General features: G+C 48.0%; 7 protein-coding genes across 7 annotated transcripts; 4 read left to right on the top strand and 3 right to left on the bottom strand.

The window, feature by feature from the left end:
- Positions 1 to 1,045: 1,045 nt before the first annotated feature.
- On the top strand, positions 1,046 to 3,099 carry Triagg1_4446 (uncharacterized protein; the record flags this gene model as incomplete). Its single annotated transcript, XM_062898850.1, has 3 exons — positions 1,046 to 1,260; positions 1,311 to 1,895; positions 1,950 to 3,099. The coding sequence occupies 3 exons, from the start codon at positions 1,046 to 1,048 to the stop codon at positions 3,097 to 3,099; spliced, it is 1,950 nt and encodes a 649-aa protein (XP_062756463.1).
- Positions 3,100 to 4,624: 1,525 nt separating this feature from the next.
- Triagg1_4447 (uncharacterized protein) lies at positions 4,625 to 5,717 on the top strand (the record flags this gene model as incomplete). The annotated part of the gene is made up of 2 exons (XM_062898851.1): positions 4,625 to 4,832; positions 4,900 to 5,717. The coding sequence occupies 2 exons, from the start codon at positions 4,625 to 4,627 to the stop codon at positions 5,715 to 5,717; spliced, it is 1,026 nt and encodes a 341-aa protein (XP_062756464.1).
- A 210-nt stretch (positions 5,718 to 5,927) lies between these two features.
- Positions 5,928 to 7,326, bottom strand: Triagg1_4448 (uncharacterized protein; the record flags this gene model as incomplete). Its single annotated transcript, XM_062898852.1, has 4 exons — positions 5,928 to 5,953; positions 6,019 to 6,323; positions 6,383 to 6,703; positions 6,767 to 7,326. 4 exons carry the CDS (start codon positions 7,324 to 7,326, stop codon positions 5,928 to 5,930), a joined length of 1,212 nt encoding a protein of 403 aa, XP_062756465.1.
- Positions 7,327 to 8,208: 882 nt separating this feature from the next.
- On the top strand, positions 8,209 to 9,199 carry Triagg1_4449 (uncharacterized protein; the record flags this gene model as incomplete). Its single annotated transcript, XM_062898854.1, has 2 exons — positions 8,209 to 8,241; positions 8,303 to 9,199. The coding sequence occupies 2 exons, from the start codon at positions 8,209 to 8,211 to the stop codon at positions 9,197 to 9,199; spliced, it is 930 nt and encodes a 309-aa protein (XP_062756466.1).
- A 1,126-nt stretch (positions 9,200 to 10,325) lies between these two features.
- On the top strand, positions 10,326 to 11,101 carry Triagg1_4450 (uncharacterized protein; the record flags this gene model as incomplete). The annotated part of the gene is made up of 3 exons (XM_062898855.1): positions 10,326 to 10,362; positions 10,419 to 10,542; positions 10,657 to 11,101. The coding sequence occupies 3 exons, from the start codon at positions 10,326 to 10,328 to the stop codon at positions 11,099 to 11,101; spliced, it is 606 nt and encodes a 201-aa protein (XP_062756467.1).
- A 269-nt stretch (positions 11,102 to 11,370) lies between these two features.
- Positions 11,371 to 12,843, bottom strand: Triagg1_4451 (uncharacterized protein; the record flags this gene model as incomplete). The annotated part of the gene is made up of 2 exons (XM_062898856.1): positions 11,371 to 12,389; positions 12,456 to 12,843. 2 exons carry the CDS (start codon positions 12,841 to 12,843, stop codon positions 11,371 to 11,373), a joined length of 1,407 nt encoding a protein of 468 aa, XP_062756468.1.
- An 824-nt stretch (positions 12,844 to 13,667) lies between these two features.
- Triagg1_4452 (uncharacterized protein) lies at positions 13,668 to 14,436 on the bottom strand (the record flags this gene model as incomplete). The annotated part of the gene is made up of 2 exons (XM_062898857.1): positions 13,668 to 14,273; positions 14,356 to 14,436. The coding sequence occupies 2 exons, from the start codon at positions 14,434 to 14,436 to the stop codon at positions 13,668 to 13,670; spliced, it is 687 nt and encodes a 228-aa protein (XP_062756469.1).
- Positions 14,437 to 16,002: the final 1,566 nt, after the last annotated feature.

The raw sequence follows: 16,002 nt of genomic DNA on the forward strand, positions 1-16,002 counted from the left end.
TGCCTAGACTTTGAGAGTATCAAACCAATGCAATTTATATGTCTCCCAGTCTTAATCTCGGCCAGTTGTTTTCATGAATTTAAGAAATACTATCCAAAAGTCCCCTTACCTTCTAAATTCGGATACGAACAACTTCCTGTTGGTGTATAACGGCTAATATCAAGAGATAAACCGGCTCTTCTTTGATTGGGGGGAAACTTGCCGCACGGTATGAATTAAGACCGTGTCTGTCAGTTGTCAACATGAAGCTTGCAGCACAGCCTGCTTGCCCCTGAACTTTTGATTCTAGGGCATACAAATTAAATAATAAACAATATTGTAACTCGTCCAATAAAAAAACTGACCACAAAGCATGCTTACTATGTATTTGAGAGAAAATATGGCAGTTTTATATAACGAGAATCAGGCAATTAAGCATTCTGCTCTCGCTTGTTGTTGATATACATGTAGTCAACGTGTTGTAAGAGCTTACTTTGAGGGCCCTTTGAGATGTCCAAAAACGGGACTGGCAACCAAGTTGACCGCCTTACTTGCGTCTATAGCAAGGTATGATGCTTACTTTTAGACACCATGACATATACTCGTAGAGTTAGAGTAGTATCCTGGTGCCTTGCGCCTATCTCGAATACTTGAAACCATTGGTTGCGTTGATGACCGGCGGCGAGATTCGGAATACCGGAACTTGAAGCGGGGTGCAGATTCAAGTATTTCTCTGAGAGTTAACTTTCCAGAGAGCCCTTGTTCTCACGGGGTTTGATTCATCGCATCACACAGTGTGTAGACTGGATCCATTTTGTATGCACGATGGTTGTTTCACGTTTCATGTTTACATATCTTATCGCCCAATACGAGAGTCTTCATGCTGGGGAGCCCTGTACTACTCAGAACTAAAGGAGGCTGTGCCAGGTGATTACTGCTATGGCTATATGTGTGTTAGACGAATGGTCTTATATGATTTCTTATATATCTTGGTACTTTGATCGCTACTTTTCTTCAGTTGTTGTTCTATATCATACAAAACACCTTCCAAAATAATATCGAAAACATGCGTGCGTCACGCACATCTTGGACACTTTTCTACTCTGTGGCAGTGGTCTTCGTTGAGAATTCGTTGGCTAAACATGTCATCCACGAGCGTGCAGTAGAGTCCACGGGTGAATGGGTTAAAATAGGCGGTGTCAATCGCAATGGCCTTCTGCCTGTAAGCATTGGTCTGACGCAGCGGAATCTCGACCTTGGTCATGAGCTTCTCATGGAAAGGTATGCGATGATCTAAACCATGGACTCTTATACGGCTGACTCTCCTCAAGGTCTAACCCCGACTCGCCCAACTATGGCCAGCATATGACCCAAGATGAGGTGAATGATCTGTTTGCACCTCATGACGACAGCGTGGATGCGGTCCATAGTTGGCTCGAAACTGAGGGTATCGAGTTGGACCGCGTGTATCGATCAGACAATCGTCAATGGATACAATTTCATGCTACTGTAGGGGAGCTCGAGAAACTCCTTAATGCAACCTACGACATATATGAGAACCAGAAGACCGGTATTCGTCAGGTTGGGACGGACGAATACTCCATCCCGGCTGATCTTATGGACCATATTGACTACATTACCCCAGCCACTACAAGGCTACAGATTGCCGGTGATGTTGAGAAGCGGCGGGTTCGTCGGGAGGCCAACACGAATCCGGATGATGTGATTCCCGCAGCCCCGTTAGGTGGCCAAAACGTCACAAGCAACTGCAATGACTTCATCACACCCCGTTGTATCCGTAACATGTACAACATACCTATCTTTGATTCTGCCATCGAAGGTAATGAACTGGGCATCTACGAGCGACAGCCGTACAACCAAACCGCACTAAGCATATTCTTCGAAAAATTCGCAACGTAAGCTACTTGGCATTTTGAGGCATAGGATAAAACAACTAACATCTACCTTAGACATGTTCCTACCAACAGCACGCCTTTATTTACTGGAATTGATGGTGCTATGAGATTCAGCGATCAGGATACCTCCCACACTACAGGCGACCTCGAGGCCATGCTGGATATAACTTGCGCCTACCCGATCGTGTACCCTCAAAATGTCCGTGTTTACAATGTCGATGACCTGAATTGGCAAGTAAACTTGACCCAAGGTTACTTCAACACCTTCCTCGATGCTCTTGACGGCAGTTATTGCAACAGCACCGCTTTCAACATTACGGGTGACAGCCCTGAGTACGACCCAACCTACCCAGACCCGAACGGTTACAAGGGGGAGAGGATGTGCGGTCTGTTCAAGCCTACCAACGTCATTTCCATCTCTTACAGCCCAGAGGAACAGCAGCGAAGCGTAAACTATGACCGACGCCAGTGCAGTGAATGGATGAAACTCAGTCTACAGGGCGTGACGATAGTCGGAGCAACAGGCGATTTCGGCGTTGCTGGCAACGGAGGCAGCTGTATCGAAGACGCAAACGGTGACTTTACCATTTTCAATCCGTTGACACTCACAAATTGCCCATATGTGCTGGCCGTTGGCTCAACCCAGCTGGCTCCAGGCCATAGCGACGGCAAAGAGGGTCATGAGATCGCCACCAGCGATTTATTCTCCAGCGGTGGATTCTCGAACATTTACCCTACCCCTGACTGGCAAAAGAGTGCCGTTGACAAGTATTTTGATGAAAACCCAACGCCGTACAAGTACTACAACACTTCAGAGGGCAAGAACATTGGTGCAGGCGGTGGCATCTTCAACCGTGGAGGCCGCGGATTCCCTGATGTCTCAGCAGTTGGCTATCGTGTTATCACGGTTGGTTTCGACGACGTCTGGATCGGTGGCGGTACATCGGCAGCCGCCCCAATTGTCGCCGGTATTCTTACTCGAATTAATACTGAGCGATTGAAGGCGGGCATGCCAACCCTCGGCTTTGTCACCCCAGCCTTGTATGCCAATCCCAGCGTCCTAAACGATGTCACAGCGGGTAACTCATCTGGCTGTGGCACCCCTGGGTTTTTGGCTGCTAAGGGTTGGGATCCGGTATCAGGTTTGGGTACTCCAGATTACCCACGAATGCTGAAATACTTCATGAGCTTGGGTTCGAAATGAACAAGAATCAACGGCAATCATGATTTGATTGAATAGGTAGTTCAGATACGGTGTGGTGTCTGCAACGAACAGCCCGTAGAGAGAGCCATAGGAAAGTTAGCTTTTTTGGCTTCACACATAGACCTGCCTAAAAATGATTCAATCATTTTGAGATCTTAAGACATTGTAGTTGATAGAATGATTCTTCAGTGAAGGCAAATCGAAGTATCTGCTGCCTACTGCTAAAAGCTACTGCTGTAAATACCTATAGAAGACAAGTTTCATATTGAATTGCCAACAGTATGACACAGACATGTTTAACTGGAACTTGTTCGAGTTTTATAACTTCCGAATATCCTAACAAGTAGATAACAGCTACTTCCATGGCTACTATGTTTATTTTGAATAAGTACATTGAAGGATTTCCTTGATAGGTAAGAGACTACTTTCACTGGGACTCATGTGGAAGGACGATTGTCAACACATAGCTGTAATTCTGAAGATGTACCTAGAAGCTACTATTAAAAGTAGTGTTAGCTTAGACATCTAAATGCGGAAGGAGACATGGCTATTGAGATTTAGGTGGTGTATTGGTTAGGATAGCATGATTACAAGGAAGACTTTTGCTCCAGTTTTCCAGGAACAGGCTGATATACAGTTTTATTTTGCCTCTGGGATTCTCCTATTAACATTAGCGTGTTAACGGGTAGTACAGCTATGTTAAACTCGGCGGCGATCTACACTGTTTGGCTAACAATGTAGAATAAAGGCTACATCTTCTGGATTTTTATAGGCTGCCTTTACCCCCAGACTTTTTTTTTCATTACTCCTTTTTCAAATGTCGACACTTTCGCATTCTGATTACTCGTTAATAATCATGTTGTTTATCTCTTTCTGCATTCGCTGGTGGGTTGAGATCAAACCAAAGATAAAGCCCGATGCATCCGATGGTCTTTCAATTCAATCAGCACATATGTTCTGAAACAAAAACGTGTTCAGCTGCCTCTTGCTTGAATGCAATAGCTCATTGCTTCATCAATAGCAATTCCTCCCTTGCGTCGATGTCAGGGTGAGACACACTCACCGACACATTTGTCTCTGCCGTCCAATCCCTTCGTGGGCCGCCCAACTTCGCCAAACAAAGTTTGTTTGTTGTCAGACGGCGACTGGTCTACATATAGCTGTGGTGAAACGGATATTTGTTTTCGACGCATTTAAAGTTAAGCTGACTTGGCTTGCCCTCACCGGTTAATTTCGTGCCATTTGATTCGACTGACGATCCGCGTACTGACGTCAACATTATGCCGTATGACCATGAACAACACCTCCGCAAGGGATGGATTTAAGACATGTTTACCCTCGCAGCTGAAGTGTAATCGTATAAATACCCCCTCCGCATCTTCTTTCTCATCTTTCCGTGTGTGTTTTTACAGAAACGCTTCAATGGGAGGGCGCTAGAAGATCGTGCTAATACGACAGAGCGTTGAAATCTATCTTGTTTCTTGCTGGATTCTCATAGACAAATATTCCTCACCATTATTCCATCATGACACAATTATCTGCACACGAGGAATTCCGGCCGCGGAACGGTTCGAGCCTGAGTCGAGAAATCGAATCATTGGTCAACTATGTCAAGCAGCTAGAATTTGATCCCAACACATTTGTAATTATTGTTTGCCGCCATGGAGCCATCGAAGGTTTGACGAATAAGATAAACCAGAAGAAGCAGGAAAAGATTTTCCAACGGGTAAAAAGTAGTGCTCTCATGAAAATTGACAAATAGGCAGTCCCATCCATTTAACTAACGGTCTATAATACTAGATTTTGATATCAGAGCGACAGACGACATTAGGCTCGGCGCAGTGACCGCTGTCGTCGAGAAATCAGGACTATATGACAACCTTGTGATCATCACGAGTGGGTTTATCAGCCACCTATACTTCGACGTTGGGTTCAAGATCATTGACTTGAAGGTATATCGGTGCGCAATCAATGACAACCCCAACGAATACCTTCATGTCGATGGCTATTCAAAATTCCACGGACAAGCCGTTCGATCTTGGGAGGGGATGTATCATGAAGCCAAACTCTGGCTTGGACCTGGTGTCGTGTTCAACCTCGGCTCTCACATCGGTCAATTAGGGCAACTGTCTGAGACTTCTTCTGCCATCTCTGATTTCGATCGAAACAAGCTTCGCGCACACATTGAGAAGATGGATAGAGTGAAAATGGAAGGAAGTTGGTGGGACGACTTCCGAGCCCCAATTTCCGCGATTGTTGGTATTCTTACCAGTGCCGCCAAGCTTGCTTCAACTGGGCTCGTTAAGATGTCCGCGGAAGGGATATTTGTACAGTACAAGTTTATTGGATATGCGATTAGCACAGCGACAGCAGCTTCCATGACAGCACTCTCAGCAGGGACTGCGATGCTGGTCGCGCCAGGTGTAGCGGCGGCCGTTTACTTCATTCCATGGGGTTCCATCTTTGGTTGGTTGAACACGGTTGTCTCGTGGCTGACGACAGGGATCAATAAGATTTGGGAAAAGATCAAAGATTGGCTGGCTTCGTGTGCGAGTACGATTCGAGATACTCTAGGGCTTGACAGGAAGTTGCACGTCCCACTCAGGTTCCCGGCATGAGTATATTAAAGTGATCAGTTCTTTCTTTTTTAACTAGTATGCAGGAATTTGTATTAAACTATTAATCGTTTTAATTGATTGCAAAGTTCAAAGGTTCCATGATTGTACATTGAGCGCCCATTGCTATTGACCGTGTTGTTAAAATGATGCCAAAGAGAATATTTATGAACATTATGGTTGTTGGTAAACTCTCACAATTAATCTATTCTGCTAGACCGCTAGCTCTTTATATGTTGCTATATATCGTAATTAGGAATTCATGAGGAAACGAGCACATTATATGTAGAAATTTGTCTCTTACCTCCAACTCGCCACCTCTGAGTAAATTCGTGTTGTGCACGATCCAGAGCTTCAAGATCCGGAATGGTAAACATTCCCTCTCCGCACAAGCTGGGTGTGGTTCTAGCCAGTAACTGAGCGGCTCGACATGTGGTTGAAAGCCCAATGAGGGAAAGTCCTTTGACTCCTTTCTTTGGCACTATCTCGTTCATGGACTTGCAGATGTCAACCGCCATTCGACGGGATGACTCTATAGCCAGTCTATCCGCCTCACTAACAGATCCTTGGAATTTCGTCAAATGAAATGCGTTTAGTTCAAATAGGAAACTAGATTCATATGGTCAGCTTCATAAAATTATTGATTAATCGATACCGTGGCAACGTACCTAAGTGCGAGCGCAATGCTGTCGCAAAACATGAGAGAATTAGGCCCTGCGGCTTGAATTAGGGCATAGCAAAGGTTTCGAAGCCGTGATTCTACTGCAATATACGAATTTGGAGAGGACTGGGATGTTTCATTATTCGTGATATACTGTGTTGCCTCTCGGACGACTCCTGCAACTTGGAAGAGCATCTCAAAGTTGGATGATGAGCCACAGCTTTCTTTGAACTTTTTAGCATCCAGCTCTGCATCTTCCGCTATTAAATTTGAGCCATTATCTTTGAGCACTTGTTCTTCCTTTGAAGATTTTGGTAATTTTACCAGGCTGTTGTCTATAGATCAGTCATAGGCTTTCATTCGGAGATGGACATGTCTCTAGTGCACATACCAGTCCATAATAATGACTGCCTTCCGGCAGGTGGCATCTATGCCTATTCCTGTGCCATCTTTACTCTCAGCAACAGAGCCAATATTGTTTAATTTGCAAATGACTGCACAACCAGCAATTGTCAATTCAGACTCCCGGTCAAGGCCATGGCCGTATTCGAAGAGGGAGATTAAAAGCCCGATCTGCAGAACCTTTAAATATGATTTTGCAGTAGTTTGTAGAAGAAGAAATGACTGCTTCACCGCCTTGTATAAATTGCTGTGCATGGTAAGGTCACAGTTTTCGCAAGGTGGTTGGGATATCAATGCCATGGATAGAAGAAGTATTCCGTCAGTGCCACGACATTGTCCCCAAGCATAATGTTCCACAAGTTGATCGATTTGATCATCGGTCATGATCGGAAACCAACTATGAATCGTATCCTTGTAAGTTTGAACAATGGATGTGGCGGTCAATCCTGCTGACTTGAGTGTCATACGAAGAAGTGATGCCTCTTGCTCGGCATCATCAACGCCACTAAGTAGGGCCACTGATATCGTCCCAACGAACTTGTAGCACATGTCAAGAGGTACTTTAGCGAGACAGCATTCCCGAGTATCTTTGAATGGCATGACATCTTCTCCTTCTCCGGAGCAAAGTCCGCCAGCGGAGTTGTCGGTGGATATTTGGCGCCCATAGACACAGCGAGTCTTTTTCCTAGACGAACATGAGTATGAATGGCCGGTCCATGGGAGCACTGTGCTGAAACACGAAGAATACATACAGTATGCATCGATTACAGGCAGGAAGAGCTCTGTCGCAGCGGGTCTTGGCTCTTTTGCATTGATGGCAAACCCCAGCCGCTCTGCCAAAGACTGGAAATTGCGGCGGAATATGCAGAGTCGTGTAGTCCGTTGTAGAAGCCGATGCCTGCATGGTCTTGAAACTATCAATTCAGACACAACCGTGCTGTAGCATTCAAGTCAACTCTCCGCGGATAGCTGTAATTTTATGACCTCAAAGATACTTGTATGAGACAGAGATTCTGTTAATGGGGCATGTAAGCTATAAGATGGACGGAATAAAACTCCCGAGACGTTGCTACCGTGGGGCCGGACGTTTAACCTACGGCCAGCACAGAACTAGGCAAATTATAAATCATGAGCAGGGTTCGGCCGATGCATTAGCGCCTGTTTTGTAAATCCGTTTTGAGAATTCCGATGATAGTGCCATCCAATCAGAAGTTGCGCTGCAGTATGAGAGGCATCGCTGTTTGTCCATATGGGTGTACTTTGCCTTTGGAACGCGAGTTGTAGATGAGTTGGAATTTGATCGACTGGATGTCTATAAAAGCCTGATGTATCTCCCTCTTTTGTTGATTGAAACCACTAACTTACACACCATTATGAGTAAAGAGCATTTGAGCTATTGAGTCTTCAATTCAACCCTTTGCAGCAGAAAAGATGTCATCAATCAAGAACGTCGCAGTTCTTGGAGTAAGTTTTCCATTATATTCACTGAATTACTGCAATCAAATTACACAACTAAACTCATCAGGCCACCGGAAATGTCGGCAAAACTGCAGTTCCAGCTTTGCTTTATGCTGGCTTCGTCGTGACAATCATTGCAAGACCAGAGAGCACCGCTACCTATCCCGAAGGAGTCACCGTCAAGAAGGCCTCTTACGATGACTTTGAGACACTTACCAAGGTTCTTAAGGGCCAAGATGCTCTTGTCGAAGCATTCAATCCCGCAGCAGCCGAGCACCAAAGCATTATCGTGCGAGCCGCCCTGGCTGCTGGGGTGCAACGTCTGATTACTCCTGAGTTCAGTACTGATTCTTTCTCAGCTCACGCTGATGAAGTCGGGATCTTTGAACCTAAGCGGAAGGCTCAAAAGGAGCTTGAAGAGCTCACATCGGCGCCTGGTTGCAAGCTCTCCTGGACGGCCATCATTCCTGGAGGGTGGTTTGACTGGGGTATTGAGGGTGGATTCTTTTGGATCGACAAGAAGCAGCGGACCATCACTCGCTTCGGATCTGGCAACCAAAAAGTGTCCATCAGTCGCTTGCAACTTTGCGCCGAGACCATTGTAACTGTTCTTCAAAACACAGACAAGTATCGCAATCGTGTCGCCTACGTTGCAGATTATGCCGTCAGCACAAACGAATTCATCGACATTATTAATGAAATCTCATCTGGCGAAGAATGGAAGGTGATCGATGTCGATATTGAAGCGTTTAAAAAAGAAGGGTTTGCACTCTGGGATGAAGACACTAAGAAGGGTGTGAAGACTCGGCTGTTCACTAAAGCATACACCATGCTGGGGACTGTTGCTCTGTTTGATGAAGAGAATCGCTACGACGCGGACTACTCGTACAAGCAAGAGCCCGGAACTGGCCGACCGATTGAGAGCCTCAAGGAAGAGCTGCAGAAGCTGCTGGGTTACAATTGAAGCGGCTACTATGTATCTCGTGTTGCACATGGTTTTGCAAACTGGATCAGTTGAATCGGATCAAGCTACTTGGGCGATTTGTTTCTAATTAATATCATTAGCGATCAAAAGTCTTTTACAGAAATTTGATTGCTAAAGTCTCTGAAATATTGTGAACACCAATGTTTGGCGTTATGCATGCGGTAGGATGTGTTTACGTAGTGTGATCCACGAAGTGAACAGCCTTGGGTTATTGCGTATTGTGATAATCCAACAAGATACAATCATCATATTGATAGTGAAACCTCATGCAACCCATTAGATGGCTTCAAAGGAACAGCAACGCAGCTTAGAGTACTTCTCATCTGTCTCGAGCGCTTGTCAACAAACAGCATCAGGGTAGCTCCACGGCAGAATGAGATTGTAGCTGAGCTATGCGCCACACACTCAGTTTTGTTGCAAAGCAGCAAATTGAAGATCCAAACAGCATCGAGGTCAAGAGTCCAACAGCACTACAAAGTTGTCCGAATGGCTTCCATTGCAAAAGCTCTTCTATGATAGTGACACTAGACAATACAGCACAGTCACAGTCACACAAAGTGGTCATCAGCAATGGGAAATGTAGATCTCAGAATGAAACGGCACCGGTACGGAGAACAACCAAATGCCGAGATTAACGAAGGATCCATTCAAGAATTCCTCTCCAAACATCCTCAAGCCAAAAAGGCCTTGCCAGAATCGATGTCCATAGTAGACACCGCGCGGCGGACATTCGTGACTATCTGGAGAAGAAAGAGAAGAAAGAAAAGAGAAGAAAATCCCACGAGAGCGAAATTTCCTAAGGGCCACCAGAAAACAAAGGATGAGTCAGCATTTACATCTAGCACGTGATGCCGGTTGCATCTCTTCTCACGTGATTTGTAATTCTGGAGATGATGAATTGGAGCTCGCTGATTGGCCCACCTAAACCGAGGAACCGACGCAGTTCCGTTCCGAACAAGCTTCGCTCCAAACCCGCAAACCGACGAAAGCACCGGCGAAACGGCTTCTTCTTTTGTCTGGGGGAACGTCGAACAGCAATTGAAAGAAAAATCGCCGCTCTGGCCTTCGAATCTCCTCCTTCCAATCCAAGCCTCTCTCGCCCAACATGATCGCCCATCGCCTCGGCCTCGCTGCCGTGCGCAGTACGTCCTCTTTCTGTTTCCCCTCCTCGGCAGCTTCACATGCAATCTGCGAATAGCCTCACCACAGACGGTCTCTGACATGGAAGCTCTTCTCATAGGCGCGACGAAGCCCAATGTCTTCTTCAGCCAGAACATCCCGCGCATGGTCCTCGCCTCCGCCATGTCAACCTCCCAGGCCCGGTAAGCCACGCGCCAAAAAATCCGACTGCCCCTCCATATGAAAGACAAGACCGAGGAAACAAAGAGGACGGAAACAGCTTGCTAACACTCTCTCCCTCGTTCTCTCTCCCGCAGACCCGTATCAACCCAGAAGCTCTCCCAAGAGGAAGGCCAGCAAGTGCTCGTTAACCAGCGCCTGAACCGCCCCGTCTCCCCCAACCTGGGCATCTACAAGATGGAGCAGACCTGGTTCGGCGCCTCCGCCTGGACCCGTATCACCGGCTGTGTGCTCTCCGGCGCCGCCTACGTCTACTTCACCGCATACCTCGCCTCCCCTCTCCTGGGCCTCCACGTCGAGAGTGCCGCGTTGGCATCCGGCTTCGCTGCCCTGCCCTTCGTCGTCAAGGGCGCCATCAAGTTCGCTCTGGCCTTCCCCTTCACCTTCCACTTCATCAACGGCATCAAGCACCTGGTCTACGATTTGGGCATTGGATTCGCCAAGACCCAGATTAAGAGGGGAGAGGCTGCTCTGTGGATATCCAGCTTCCTCGGTGGTGGTTACCTGGCTTTTGGCTTGTAAAGGAGCATCAATGGATGGTTTGGGAGAAGGAAGGAAAAATCAACACCGGGCAAGCAGCGGGCGGTGTATGTAAAATAAATGGCCGTCAAAGGGCCCTTTTTTGATTTAATTGTCCAAAAATATTTTATTAAAAAGTTTACAAACAACCCGAATGCCATGTATCAGTGATAGGATGTGAGCTCAACTCCTGGATATCAACCAATCCGAAACGCCGTGCGCCATCTCATATGCTGCGTCAGCTGTAGCTGTTTCCCCCTGACTAGTATCCCTTATTCTAAAAACCGGGCATCGAGAATGGTCTTGATCAGCTGGTGATTGCGAGTGGACGCAATCTTCTCGCCGACAATGGGACCAATGAAGTCATTTAGGTCAGAAAGTTCCGAAGCGGGGGCGTTGCCGTTTATCCCGTTCATCTGCGCGTCGGCAGCATCCGTAGTGTCCGTCTTCTGCGCGAGAGAGGCGACGGCCTGCACCAGCCCCTGGACGAGCATCTCGTATTCGATCGAGCCCTCCGACTTTTCTTTCAGGGGCTGTAGAATTCCAGAGTCGAAACTTTTGAGGTTTCGCAAAACCAAGACTCGGATTGCCTCCATTCCTCCAGCCTCAAGCAGGCCGTGGATGGCGCCATACAGTACGGCAGGAGGCTTCGTGGGGTCCAGGAAGTATTTTAGACATGTCCTTGTAAGTTTTGGTCGGAGCAACGAGTTTGAGGCTGAGTATTTGCGTGCAATGCGGCCAAGCAGTGAGGCTGCTAGCTGTCGAAGATCATACTGCTCTTTGAGAGAATCCTGACCCTCCTCCGTGCCCAGTTTCCTAGCCATCAGGCACGTCAGCACGGGTGCAGAGAGAGAACTGGCATACGGGTCCAAGAATAAGCTCTTGTTCTCAATCAAAGCGTTGGTCAATTCCATCATCTGCTTCAACGTGAATGTATCGTCCAGCTGATGTGTGACCCTGTCCATGATGAAGTTGATAAAGTAAGGAACTAATTGATGCAGGCCGGGGTCGTCTCTGACAGACCCCAGTGCGGCCTGACGCAATCGAATGACTTCCTCATCTGGGTTATCGTCGAGGATGGCAGCCTGGATCTTGTCGAAGTAAAGGATGAGCTCCTTGCTCACAATGTGCTTAACAGAGGGCTGGCCGGAGGCAGCATCATTTCCAGCAAGGGCAGACAGCGCAGGGTTAGCGCCCGGACCCTTGGGCAACAAGTCTTGTGGTCGCAATTCGGCCGAGGTCGGGTTCTGGGGGATGGAAGGCTGAACGCCCTCAATGGCGAGCCAGTGCGCTACGTTGAGCTGTTAGCGGAGCTGTCCAGAGCTGTGCGTCCATCGCATGCAAGATAGGAGCTCACCAGTAAAGTTCATGTCTCGCGGCACTCTAGGCAGCGGTGCATTGATAAGTTTCTCGAAATCCACCTCTTCGTCCTCGATGTAGAACAACGGTTGGCCGGGCCCCAAGCTTGCCTCGCCATACCGAAGAGGTCTCGTGGAGTCGTAGCCATACAAGGGCTCGGCATCCAAGACCTTGAGGGCCAGAGAGACGTCATTGACCGTCATCGTCGTCCGTCGTGCTGCGCGCATGAGGCGCAGAGCCTCGATGATGACCTGGCCGATACGGTATTCGACATCCTGTGTGAGAGCCTTGAGAGCCTCGTCGCTCATGGAGCCAATGCCCACCGACTCGGCGACATCCTTGACATTTTCGGTATTCCACAGCAGTTTGGGCGTTTCGCTCGCCATATTGGCCGTCTTCTGGGCGATGCGAAGCTGCGAACACGGTGGAGGTTGGGCGGTTAGCTGGCGGGAAAGCGATTCGCGTGCGGATTGACGTGAGGCTGAGGATGCATGAACTACGAGCAACTTTGGACCACCACCAGAGAATTGTGGGGGAGGGCGAGAGGGTTACATAAGCGAGAATCCGGCAGCTGAATGCGTGCATCTACATGTCAAGAATTAGGGAATATTAGATCAGAACGTTGTGAATATATGATTACAGCATAATATGATCTCGTTTCGTTTTTTTTTTTTTTACAATTTCATATCAATCACTATTATGTGTCTGCCATCAACTCAATAGGTCCTCTTTCGTAGGTGTGCAGAAAGGCACTGCGAGCGCATATCTGCACTGAATCAGCAACCTGGACGATTTTGAGACCCCACCTCACTGTAGCAGCTAGTGTTGAGCTCCTACAGCACAGATTACAGCGGCTCTAACGGGGTTCGCTGCAGTGCTGCTCGGTACGTCATCAAGGCCTGGGTAGCGGCGGTTTAATGGGATTTGCATCTCTGCATCTCGACACCTCCAATTCAGCAGCCAGGTTGCTCATAAGATGAACCAATTCTACATATTGGTCACGAACCGCGATTTATCAGATATTTCTCATCTTTTAAGCGAGAAATTGGAAAATGTTGCTCGTTATTTTATGGCGACTTACTCGATAATTCACCTATTACAGGGGGGTGAGACACGCCAAGTTTAGAAGCGGCATGGATAGTTAACAATTTGCTACTCTACTGCGAGCTACCTAAGCGACAAAGACAAAAAAGACTCCAAAAATGTCCACTTAAGCACCAATGGCCTTGGCAAGAGCCTCGCCGAGGTCCGACGCAGAAGTCGGGTTCTGACCAGTGATGAGGGTGCCATCAACAACAACCTTGTTGCCAAAGACGGCCGTCTGGACAAACTTTCCGCCGACGGCATTGACGCGGTCCTCGACGAGGAAGGGCATGGCGCTAGTCAGCTGGACGGCCTCCTCCTCGGCGTTGGTGAAGCCGGTGACCTCCTTGCCCTTGAGGAGATACTCGCCGTTGGCCTTTGCGTTGACGAGGGCGATGGTGCCGTGGCAGACGGCGGAGACAATCTTGCCAGCCTTGTAAAACTCCTCAATCAGGGCGATGGAGTCGGCGTCGTCGACGAGGTCGAACATGGGGCCGTGGCCGCCGGGGTAGAAGATGGCGTCGAACTCGCCAGAGCGGCCGGCGAACTGCTTCAGGGGCAGGGTGTTCTCCCACAGGGGCTTGTTGTTGTTGAGGAAGCCGACGGAGATGGGGTCCTCCTTGGTGAGCTCGATGGAGGCGGGATCGAGAGGGGCGACGCCGCCCTTGGGAGAGACGACGGTGATCTCGACGTTCTTGCCGGAGAGGACATGGTAAGGATGGGCGAACTCGGGCTGCGTTTTACGTGGTCAGAGCTGAGCTATAGTTGCCGATTGAAGGCTGTGATGAGAGAGAGGGGGAGAGGGAGGGGCATACCAAGTACCAGCCAGAGGATCGGTCAATGGCGTCAATCTTGTCGTGGGAGGTGAGAACAACGAGGACCTTCTTGGGAGCCATTGCGTCTGAAGTGTAGATTGTAGATGCAGGTTGTTGTGAATCGAATCGGGTGCTTTAGAGCTGGAGCTGTGCTGAGATGCCGAGGCTTGGAGCTGTAGTCTGAGTGCTGAGTGCTTGCTTCCTGCTTCTTCTCAACTGGCCATGATCAACGGCAGCGCTCTTTATATATCCCTTTTCCCTCATCTCATCTCAATGCCACCTCTTCGGCCTTGAGCTCTCCACATGGCCAAACGATCGCCCACAATCATTGAAGCTGCCCCTCATTTTTTTTCTTCAAGTTCAATGCGAACAGCTTCTCCAGGCTTCTTTCGGCATGTTGTCCGTCCGACTTGACGCTCATCATTGGTCCAGCGCGCGGCAACCTCCAGCCCATAGCTCATAGTTCAAAACTCCCCGTGCCGCGGGTTGTTTGACGTTGGAAAGAGCGCGTCACAGAATGAACCTTGGAAGCTCGACGGATCATGTTCCGAGTCTTGCGATTATCTAATAACAGCTTCTCCATAATAGTTGTCCAATTCACTGCGCAAAAGCACAGAAAGGCAGCGCAGGTGATGGTGCACGCCTGAGATGAGTCAGCCACAGCTCGGATGATGCCGCAGGGTACGTGGGCCTCGTACCTGGAGAGCGGCGGAATGTCCCGCAGGGCTGGCCATGCAAGGTACGTACCGTGGAAGGACTTAAGGTATTATTCTCCGGATGGCAAGAAGCAGAAGCACAGATGAGTTGAAGATGATGCTTTGGCTATGGCTTGGAGTAAGCATCGATGCGTGTTTTCTCTCTCTCCCTTTTTTTTCTGTTTTGTAAGCAGCTTCGTTTTCTCACCATCTCCTGAGATGGATTGGTGATCACCGGAGAGGGCTCGGCTCTTATCTTGCCACCGGTCCGGGTTTGAGAGACGGCAGAACGCAAGTTTCAATAAATAATATAGAATTGAGGGCTCTGGGGATCTGGCATTGAGGGAGGCATCTCTGATCAAAACTTGCAAAAGTGAATACTGAGGATATAGAGTGTCATCAATTTGCTAATATTGTTTAGATTTGCCCAAGGGGGATGGTGGCAAGACGTGGACATTGAAGTTTATCCTCAGTTGCCACTTACACATGGAGTATATTTATGATACATTCTTCAATTTCTTCCCACTTGCGTGTTATGGTTAATCAATATTGCGAATAGTTACATTTTGTATCAACTTCGGCTATTGTGAGTCGAAACAACCCACATAATATGACACTTTATCTTGCCAGAGCACCGTCTCCTTTCACCTATAGACGTACAACAAAGGCACACAGACTACCTCCTAGCTCAATACAACCTCCTCTTTGAGAAATTATAGTGGCAGCGTCATGACAAGAGCAACATTCCATATATGCAACCTACAACCACCAGGCAACAGACATTCTGCCATGGAGCAAAGGCACACCACGTCACCAAAACAACGACGAATGCGACCATTAAGAAATTCGATTTGCTGTCTCGCAAGTAATGCATCCCACATTCCGCATTCCCAAAAACCACACACCAGCATTTTCTCTCTTTTCAAGCCTTCGAAACAACTAAGTTACATAA

This window comes from Trichoderma aggressivum (genome assembly GCF_033847375.1).
Source record: "Trichoderma aggressivum f. europaeum strain CBS 100526 chromosome Unknown scaffold_014, whole genome shotgun sequence".
NCBI lineage: Eukaryota > Fungi > Ascomycota > Sordariomycetes > Hypocreales > Hypocreaceae > Trichoderma > Trichoderma aggressivum.